This window comes from Aegilops tauschii, chromosome 2, assembly GCF_002575655.3.
Source record: "Aegilops tauschii subsp. strangulata cultivar AL8/78 chromosome 2, Aet v6.0, whole genome shotgun sequence".
Lineage (NCBI taxonomy): Eukaryota > Viridiplantae > Streptophyta > Magnoliopsida > Poales > Poaceae > Aegilops > Aegilops tauschii.
The window spans coordinates 423,738,719-423,749,711 of NC_053036.3; the positions used below are offsets into that span (position 1 = coordinate 423,738,719).

General features: G+C 44.4%; 1 protein-coding gene across 1 annotated transcript; it reads right to left on the reverse strand.

Moving 5' to 3' along the window:
• Window positions 1-2,507: 2,507 nt before the first annotated feature.
• On the reverse strand, window positions 2,508-7,869 carry LOC109749955 (betaine aldehyde dehydrogenase). The gene is made up of 15 exons (XM_020308889.4): window positions 7,425-7,869; window positions 7,142-7,284; window positions 5,641-5,721; window positions 5,408-5,556; window positions 4,945-5,037; window positions 4,743-4,866; window positions 4,551-4,616; window positions 4,343-4,412; window positions 4,092-4,168; window positions 3,895-4,008; window positions 3,473-3,550; window positions 3,243-3,394; window positions 3,097-3,157; window positions 2,886-2,992; window positions 2,508-2,806 (listed from the first exon to the last, which is right to left on the reverse strand). Exons 1-15 carry the CDS (start codon window positions 7,537-7,539, stop codon window positions 2,716-2,718), a joined length of 1,521 nt encoding a protein of 506 aa, XP_020164478.1. The 5' UTR covers window positions 7,540-7,869; the 3' UTR covers window positions 2,508-2,715.
• Between the last annotated feature and the right edge of the window lie 3,124 nt (window positions 7,870-10,993).

Consider the following 10,993-nt stretch of genomic DNA (forward strand, 5'->3'; position numbering starts at 1 on the left):
TCAGTTGAAAATATGGGCAGTCGCCTGTGTTCGAACTCAATTGATTTGGCCGAACCGTTGGATTGAGCTCATCTGTTTCTTCGACCTTCGCTCACCAGAGCTCTCTTCTCAGGGCAACTCCAACGCGCCGACGTGTCTGGTCCGCCCTCCTCGGTTTGGGTCTGTGCTGATCAAAATCACGGTCCAACGCGCTGACACAAATAGACACGCCTGTTTTGCTGTCCGTTTGGACCCATTTTCAGCTTAAAATTTGGGTTGGATTTGCATCATGGACGCCCACGGTGTCCTCCTCTGGCCCGTCTGTCGGTAGCACACATGCCATTCTTCCCCACCCACCACCCTCGGCCTCTTCACCATCGTCACCGTCGCCCGGCTTCCTGCCTCTTCGCCACCGCCCTAGCCCCCGCCGCCGCATCCACCAACGGCCCCACCGACACCGCATCCATCGACGTCCACTCTGCCGTCGTTGTGGTCGCTTCTTGTCGCCGACGAAGTAGTACAAGGCCCGCCTGCCAGGGTCGCCGCCAGCCCTCGGCATACCCCTACCTCCGAGGTCACCGCCGGAGGATGCGGGGTTCGACAGCACTGCTGCCTCAGTCTCCATCGACGTGCCATTCACCGGCGGCGACTCGTCCACGCAAGGTGTTCAGCCGTTTGCTCGGCCCGACCGAGGCTTGTCCATGCCCGCCGCTGTCTAGTAAGGTATGGATTCATTACTTTGAAGGTTCATGGCCAATAGCTCGGATTAGTTTTTTTACAACATCATATGTTCATCATTGCCCGAAGAATTGTCCGACGATGATGATGTTGTGGTTGCTACTTTGGTTGTCAATGAGCACATCTCGAGGCAGCGAACATTGTTTAGAGGATCTATCCCGAGCCGAGCTCCGGGGTTGAATCGTAACAAAGAAAGCGGCCATTGCCTACTCTAAAATGACTATTTCGAACTTATAGAACCATTATTCTTTGCCAAGCTTTTTCGGAGACGCTTCCGGGTATGACAATTCATCCAAGCCCCCTAGGCTCCGGTGATACACCTTTCAATCGAACTTCAATCCTAAGTCTTCCTTTGGATAGAGGATTTTTTTTTTAAATCTAGAGGATAGAAATTTTGTAGCAAAATCTCCTTTGGAGCCATTTTCTTAACATGGTGCAATCGAAATCGCTCACATACACAAACATATACACTGCTCCTATGAACACCTCCAAGAGACTGAGTTGGCATAGCATCTTGAGATTTTATGAAGTCACCACAGACGCCTTGTAGTCGACGGGAATGTCTCCTTCCACTGAATGAACATCGTCGAAGGCCTGAAATAAATCCATGAATAATGCGAGCACCGTCTAGCACTTGAACCCTACTAGGCTGGATACCACTGTCCTCCTAACAATCCTATCATAGGTTGGTTCATCCTTTCGAGCCATTTTGGTTTGTATGAGTGATTCCTATTTCTATCGTAGGATAGGAACCAATCTTTCTAAAAAAAATATTAGCCTAGACCCAATGAAAAAGTTTATTCCTATGAGATCCATAGTGACTTTTCTTTCTCTATAGAAATTAACATACATGTCATCTAATTTTCTATAACATTTCTATTCCCATGAACCGAAGGAGGCACAAACTATAATTCCTCCCCACACCCTGTCGTCGCCTCTTCTCACTCGATCCAGGGTCATCTCCGCCATACCGGCAACATCCACGTGTTGTCATCGCCTCTGGCTCCGCTTGAGTTCACCTCCGTCGGTGCAGCCATGTTGCCTCCGCTCGATGAGTTTGATAACAACAAAATCCGACTATTAAACAACCTACTATAGCTTGGACAAACACTTTCTGGAATCTGAATAATACAAGGAGAGGGGGGGGGGGGGGGGGGGGGTTATTTTCTTAATTATATTTTGTATTAGTTTTATTTAAGGCCGCAATATCCCAAAAGAATTTAATAACCATAGAAAAATAACACGAGTGCCAGAAAACAACAAATATTGTGAACTACTGAAAACAACAAATACACATCTTGATTAATTAAGGAAAGCCAAGAAAAAATCAAATACAAACACAAAAGAAACAAGACCTAGAGCTAGATGAAGGGTTTAACACATCGTCTAAGCCTGACACACGAGCGCTGAGGCCCAAAACAAGAGCGCCAAGGCCCAAAACCACCAGATGCAGCATATGTCCAGCCAAAGCGACCACCATACTCGCAAGATATCTCAAACACCCCGAGACTCTCAACCGCCATGTATCGAAGCAACATGAATTAGCATTTAGCAGTGACCCCCTTTGATTTACCGTCGATGGTCGCCAAAGCTTGGAAGCCCTCATTCTCACGTTGTAGGTCCAAGAGTTTATATAGGCATAAAAATTTCCCACCCGAGGTTTACAAGAGAGCCTCAGAAATGCACCACATGAACTCTCACCAAAAGAACATAAACAGATATAACCAAGCGGACAGCTTGGTAAGCAATCAACAACAAATTGCAATGAAATAACATAAACAGATATAACGAAAGCAGAAGAACGTAATGCCGTTTTTTACTTTAGCAAGTTTTTGACCAACCGCATCTGTCACAGGCTCGATGACACTATCATAACCAAGTTTGCCACATAATGGCTTATTGCGAAAGCACTGTACAGAAGTCCCAGCCAGGATAGAACTCGCCTTTTCAGTGAACGAGGCTCCATTCTCATGACATGAATGCCTCATCTCAAGTCATCTACAGCTTGGATGGGCGCTGGTACCATCCGTATAGCTCATCTTTGCAGTACCTGGTGACTTGCTTCACGCTCAGGTAGTTCTCGAGGCCCCTGAAAGCAAAACAGCAAAGATGGTTCAGAGGATACTAGCTGCAGTTTGTGAACCATAGCGCTCATGAAGTCAACTCACCATTCTCCTAGCTCCCGGCCAAAACCACTACGCTTGTTCCCTCCCCACGGAGCTTGAACCAGAGTCGGTTGCGAGCAGTTTATCCAAACAATGCCCGAGTGAATAACCTGCAGGTGTGGGTTTGTACGTTTACCTATCAGCTCACCAAATACTTCGATCTCATCACACGTTCAAAATTTACGTGCATGTTCAGAGTTCAACTTGAATCTACCTTTGCAATGCGCTCACACCTCTCTAGATCATCAGAGATCACACCACCAGCCAAGCCATAGCTGAAAATAAAATGGTAGGGAAGTCAAGGGAGTGATATAAGCATGGAAGTTTTTTCTTCAGGCTTGCGCAAATCAGTTAACTCACTGGGTATCATTTGCAAGCTCTACGGCTTCGCTCTCTGTCTTAAATACTTTGACACAGATGACTGGTCCAAAGACTTCCTCTCTCCAAATTTGCATTGATGTGCTAACGTCTGTTATAATAGTAGGTTCAATAAAGAACCCTTTTCCGAGATGCTGCCATTTCACAAACGTAGCTTGGATGAATAACCGAGAGACAAGAGCATGTAATATAATGTAGTGATCAATGCTTACCTTTGGTCGGTCACCCCCATGCAAAATTGTAGCACCTTCACTTCTTGCTGTTGAGATGAACTTCTTAATCTTTTCATACTGAAATAAGAAAAGAAATGGTTGTCTATTGTAAGGGAACTCTAAGGTGGTTGCAAAAGCATAACTGGATATACAAGCTAAATACTCCCTCCGTCCCAAAATAAGTGACTCAACTTTGTACTAAAGTTAGTACAAAGCTGAGTCGCTTATTTTGGGACGGAGGGAGTAGTTGCAAAAGAGAAAGTCAACAGTTAACAATTTATTGCATTGCAGGTCATCCCCGTTATCTCGAAGAGGGATTATCGGTTTTAAGTTCAATTTCACACCAAAGTGTGAATAGGTTTACCAAAATGTACATATTTGCATCCAAGCTACAAAAGTGCAATACGCTCCATTTGAGTTACCTGCCCTTTACTGATGACTGAACCCAGCCTGCAACCTTCTTCCAGTGGGTCTGAGATTTTTATGTTCTTTGCCCATTCAACTAGTCTATCTAAAAATCGCTCTGCAATTTTCTCCTGTGAAAGAGTGGATCTTCATGTCATCTATTAGAAAATGGCTGATTTTCCAAATAAAATAAAATCCAGGAGAGCATACATACATGGAGAAGTAGACGAGAAGTTGCACTGCAAACTTGACCACTATTGAAAAAACAACCAAACATGGCCCATTCAACAGCTGTTTCAAATTCAGCAAGACTTCAGCACACCAATCCACAAATTAGCTAAGACCAAGTATCAATGGAATATGTAAAATTGGCAATTGTTCTTCCATAACCCAGAGATTATGAACTGAGTTAAAGTGGAAAAAATGGATTAGGAGCATAGTGCAACATCCATGAGAGGAAGATACCTTTGTCAATGTCAGCAACATCATCAAAGATAACAAGAGGACTTTTGCCACCAAGCTCTAATGAAACAGGCTGTTGAAGAAGATAATACACAACAGTATCAGAATAAAGGAAACATAGATGCCTAATTCACAGGTTACTTGCATCGGCTCTTTAGCCGAAGCACAGAACATCACAAGTTCTAGCAACTGAAATATATAGAGAACACACCTTAACCATTTGAGCAGCAGCGGTCATTATCGTCTTACCAGTTGCGGTACTTCCTGTAAAAGCAATCTACAGAAAGGATCGAAAGATAATTTTAGAAGCTTAGAAGCTTGAAGACTGAGGGTGATCATATAAGATTACAACTTGGTATATCCATGAGCATATGACAATTCATATTCAAAGAATAGGTCTGACCTTATCCACATGGGGATGTGAAGCTATTGGAGCACCAGCATCAGGGCCCAGACCAGTAATTATGTTCAGAACTCCTGAAGGCAGTCCTACCTCTTCACATATTGCGCCGAGCTCTAAGCAAGTTCTGTTTTTGGAAAAAAATAGTCATGGATACAATAATAATTCGAAGGATTGGACTTAACTAAAAGGCATCGGGCCTTACAGAGAAGCCAGCTCAGATGGTTTTAACACAGCTGTGCACCCAGCAGCCAGGGCAGGTGCAACCTTCCAAGTAGCCATCAACAGAGGATAGTTCCTTCATTTGCACAAGAGAAAGCAAAGTAATTAGAAGTTTAGAACTATTAACTTCAAAGATACCAAGTTACCAAATTGATCAGGCAACCAATGCAGAATTATCTTAATTCGATTGTTAATTAATGACCTGTTGTTTCCATTTAAAAAGTAAAACAAATGACCAGTGGTTTAGCCTGTACTCGTATAAGATTTAATATTCAATACCATGGAAGAAGAAAAGATCTGCCATGAACTATAAGACCTTGGAATCTCAAGGACAACAGCTTAAGAACTCTTAAGAAGAAGAAATAACAAGTGAACCTATAAAAAAATGCTATGATATCCACATATAGTGTGGATCAAAATCCAGGAGAAATGGTTGCAATATATACCAGGGAGTGATGAGTCCAACAACCCCGATGGGTTCTTTAAGAACATAGGTCTTGAATTCTTCCATGGGCAGAGAGATTGGCGCATGTTGTTTACCATCTAAGGCTTCAGCCAGACCAGCATAGAACTCAAAGCATGCAGCGACATCGTCCTAAGATAGGATGGAAAATCATCAAACAAAACATGGAGCGTCTTTAGACACACTAAAGATTATAACGTGAATAATTGAAAATACCATGTCCGCAACTGCTTCGTCCTTGGGCTTTCCAGAATCAACTGTCTCCAGCAATGCCAGATACGATATCTTTTCTTTAATCTGCCCCAGCATCCAATATTTCAAGAAAATTACTGGCAGTAACAAACATACTAATTAACAGACAAACATCCATTATTCAAAGCAGTGACCATAGGAAACTCTCTCGTGCTAACAAAAATTCCAGCTCTCTGTCTTCCATTTCGATGCAGCAAGACAGCACAAATTTGGTAAATCTTACGCATGCTACATGTATATATGAAATTGATGCCAAATGCAAAGATCTATATGTAGAGTGCCTTCACCTTTGAAATTGGTGCAGTCCAACAGTTTCAAAATTGGTTTCATTATAACAGAAACACCATGTTCTGAATGAAAAAATCTATCATCTTGCCAGATTCCACTCCTTAGAGCTAAAGCTTTTGTATCGGAGTATGACAGACTAACATGCCAAAATTAAGAACAATTTTCTGTTGCATATGATGCTGTGAGACTATCTCCTACGATACTTGCAACATATGTAAAAAAAAACAGTCATGTAGTTTACAATAAAAAGAGTAACAAATCTGATAATTTTCAACAACCAGCCAAATGTTCAGCGTGATTGTGCAAAGTGTAGTAATGTATAGTGTGTGGAGTTTAAGGGGCTGTTTGGTTGCCGGCCGCACCTTGCCACGCAAAAGGTGCGGCGCGCCACAGCTCCCTAGGCCGCCGTTTGGTTGCCTCCTAAAGTTAGGCTCGCCACAGACGCGCAGTGTATTTTGCAGTTGATTTCTCGCCACACTCTGCGGCGCTCATTTTCAACGCCACACTCTGTGGCGCGCCGCAAGTGCGGCTAAACAAATGTGGCGCCACTAGTTTTCAACCAAACAGCCTCTAAATCTCAGCAGGATTTGCTGTTTCCCAAGAGAAGGAGGGTGCCATCCCTCAGTATCTTGATTGGATGCTGAATTTGAATTCCTACTTTGAAAACAGACTGAAGTTGGTACATTTAATTCATCGTAATGGATCATCTTCGCAAACCACATGATACAGAGGATTAGTGGAGCCATCAACCAGGTATGCACCCTCCACCTCTGGATTATTCGGAACTTTTTTTGGGGCAAACTTCTTTTCAGAACATACTTGTAAGTTGTAACTTATTGATAACCAACTACCAAACCTAAGACTTTTATGAAAGGATCCATCAACCCAAGGATCTGATGTTTTTTCTTACTAGCGACCGTTTCTAGCAGTTATAGAGCTCAAATGATGCAATGAAGATGTATAATCGGACTAGATCAAACTTTTCTACCAGAAATGTGCAGCACTAAGGGTATTCTTTCCTTCAGCTCCCGAACCCGAAACCAAGTTCACTCACGGGGCAATGAGATAGTGGAACTGACAACTACGTGTATGCATCTAACTTTTCTGAACATGTGTACATCTAACTCGAGGGAGATTAAGCTGGCCTCAGATTCAGAGAAACATAAGAGATCGGCACCTTAGTAGCGATCGCGTTCAGATACTTGGCCCGCGTCGCCCCGGAAGCACGCGCCCAGCGGCTCCCACCGTCGAGCAAGAACGCAGACCGCGCCGCCGCGACGGCGAGCTCGACGTCCTCCGCGGTGGCTGCCGGGATGTCGCCTTCACCGATCACCAAACCACACAGCAAACCAACAAGCTGAAGTCAGTACGGTACTGATACAGCATAGGAGTGGTACTGGTAGCGCCCGGCACATAGAAAACGATGTGGCGGAAGTGCAGAGGGGGGCGGCGAAACGAACCGATGGTGTCCTCGGTGGCCGGGTTGATGACGGGGATGCGGCGGCCCAGGGTGGGCTCGCGCCACCCGCCGCCGATGAAGAGGCCGCGGCGCGGGATCGCTGGGGGCGCGGCCATGGCTACTCTGCTTCGGCGAGGTGGATGACCGTGCTGGGTGCCGTAGTAGGAGGTGAGTAGGAGTATGGGGGCGGAGCGAGGTCTAGTGCTGTGCTGCGGTGGCTGGCTCCTGCTGCTTTTGCCTTTAGGTGGGGGCGAGCGAGCACGTTTTCTCGTGATCCCGGCGATCTCAGCCGGCCCCGCAAGCCGGAACTGTTGGCCGCGTCGCTATCCTCCACGCCTCTCGCCCCGGGAATTAATTAGTGCCGATCATCCGGGATGGGTCTCTTTTCCTCTCTGTGACCCACCGAGGCGTGACGAAGTTGTCGCGCGCGCGCGTCGTGTACTCGCGCGTGGCGCGGAAGGCACACACGTACATATGCTTTGCTCGTGTTGGGTGGGTGTCCCAGTCCGTCGGCGCCGTCATCACTACCAGCGCCACCTAACATTCAGGATCAGTCGCCTTTTACAGCGCGGCTGCCTGATCAGACATCAGAGCACAGACCACATGCGGATCGTCGTTCCAAACCAGATCAAGGCACTGCTGCAAAAGATTCTCATATTTGATTTTGATGTTTAAAGTATTTTGGGTACCCAAAAAATTCGAGTTCAAGCGCGGGCATGCACGCACGCACGCACGGGAGCTGCTAGTCTTTGTTGTTAGTTCAAAGTTCTAAATAAACTCGTTCACGTGCAGCAGGGTTTGAGATTTTGTTCTCTTCTCCGTGTCACACAGCGCCAGATGTTCGATGCCATGGGAATGATCGAGTCCCACTTCCCGGGGAGGGCAGGGTAACATGGTGAGAGGAGACCGATGCAAAGGGTACATTCAACGTCATTGGATCACTTTTTCCTGAGCAAAGCGTGTGGGTAGAAGGGCATGTACAATGGTGGCATATAGATACATATGCCCCATAATAAAAAGTAATTTGAGGCATCTACATTTATTTATTTTCTCCCCAATGCAAGCTATCACTAGTGGGCCTCATTAAAAAATAGAAAATAAAGACTCTAGTACACATGCATCTCTACTTTTCACGCCAATCTTTTCAGCTTTTGTCACCGGACCATATTTTTTCTCTTCAAGCACCCGCCTCCTGGAGAGGATCCCGCTTCCCTATCGAAACCTACTTTACGTCATATCCGATCCTACATGGCATGCGAGGCATCACCTTGAGGCTATGCATTGTACATGCCCTTATTTATCTTCTTGATAGGAACGTCAGGTTCTTTCCTCTTGAACATGCCCTTGAGGAAAATTAGAGCAAAGAAAATCAGAGCAAATGCAAACAACCAAATATGAACATGTCTTTCCCCTCTTAAAGACATGTGACTTCTCTCCTCTTGAACACCAAGCATCTGGGGTCTTTGATGTGATTCCTCTTTCTCCCTGTTGAAGAACTCTCTCCCCCTGTCAAAGTGATTAAGCTTTGATGTGATCTCTCTCCCCCCTTTGACATCAATTTCCAAGAAGGGCTCTTCTGGATTTTTGTTACAAATGGGTTTGGTCCTTGAGTCATAGAGCAAAGCAGCATGTTGAATGTGATGCTGGTAGAGGACAAGAATAATTGAGTGGAGCTGGAGCAAAAAGAATGCAGGAATAAGTGGCAAGTTGTCTTTTCTGCAGTGAGATCAGTGGCACCGAGTTGTGTGCTTCGGTTGCACCGAAAGGATTCGGTTGGACCGAAAGCAACAGACCGGTGTGACCGAGTTCATCACAGAGAAAACACTTGTCACCTCAGCTCACTTGGCAAGTAAGATCTCACAAGGATTTGCAGGGAATTAACTGAAGGATTTGCAATGAATTGGATGCAGGGAATGCAGAACAAAAATAAACAGAAAAGAAATCTAGATGAAGTTTTTTTTTGAAAGGGGAAACAAATATGCACGAGACAAATGCAAGAGCATGGAGAAACACAAGAGAACTTCATCTAGAATTGGTCGGCGACAAAGTCACCTATATTAGAGTATATTGACTTAGGAGTCAAGTGCGGGCACTTGATCATAGGTCACACTCATCGTTTAAGCTCAAAATGGGGTTACCATTTTTCATTTAAGCATCTTGATGTATTCTCATCATGTTGAGTTGCTTTGACCCATGACTTGGAGTAAAGCTTCTCTAAGATGGAATAACATACCTTGGGTGGTGGTGTTGATCTTGATCATGTAGTTAAACTTGTGTGGGTTGCTCAAGGTTGATGTAGCTCATCAAGAGTTGGGAGCACCACTTGGAATTTGAGTTCATCTACCTACATGGGTTAGTTTTGCAAGGAAGAGCACTTGTGTATCCAAAATGACAATCATAAAACTTAATGTAGAATTTGTCAAAGAATATGTTTGAAGAGTTTCATGGTTCCTTGTTTTCAACCAGCATTGTGTAGAGACTTGGTGATGTAGAGATTGCTCAAGATGTGAGTGAGTTGCAATCTCATAGATTTAGATTCATCCAAGTACCTACAAGGGTTAGATAGCATGCAAGGGTGCAAGTATATCCAAGACATATAAATAGCATCATGAAAGAAATATCAAGGATTGGTCAAAGGCTCATGCCTTGCATGTATCCAAATGGAGTTCCTACTCCAAGTTTGAAGCATCAATGATGTTCAATTCACCTCTCAAACGGCAAAAGACTTTCTCATCAAGCGGTTTGGTGAATATATCCGTCAATTGCTTATCGGTGCGAAGATGCTTAAGATCAATGTCCCCTTTAGCAACATGATCTCGAATGAAATGATGACGAACTTCAATATGCTTAGTTTGAGAATGTTGCACAGGATTATGAGCAATCTTAATAGCACTTTTATTGTCACAAAGCAATGGAACATGTTTCACATATATCCCATAATCCTTAAGAGTTTGGGTCATCCAAAGTAATTGAGCACAACATGAACTAGCAGCAATGTATTCCGCTTCGGCGGTGGATAAGGATAGCGAGTTTTGTTTCTTGGAGGACCAAGACACAAGAGATCTACCAAGAAATTGACAAGTACCCGAAGTGGACTTTCTATTATCCTTGTCTCCGGCATAGTCCGAATCGGAGTAGCCGACAAGATCGAAAGAAGACCTCTTAGGATACCAAATGCCAAAATTTGGTGTATGTATTAAGTACCTCACTATCCTTTTCACAACCTTAAGATGACATTCTTTAGGGGCCGCTTGATATTGTGCACACATGCACACACTTAGCATAATGTCGGGACGAGAGGCACATAGATATAACAATGAACCAATCATAGAGCCGTAAACCTTTTGATCAACCGGTTCACCATCTTTGGTCAAATCAAGATGTCCACTAGTAGGCATGGGTGTATTCATACCTTTGCATTCCTGCATATTGAACTTCTTGAATAAGTCCTTGGTGTACTTTGTTTGAGAAACAAAGGTACCTTCCTTAGTTTGCTTGATTTGCAAACCAAGAAAGAATTTGAGTTCACTCATCATAGACATCTCAAACTTCTCCGACATTAGCTTTCCA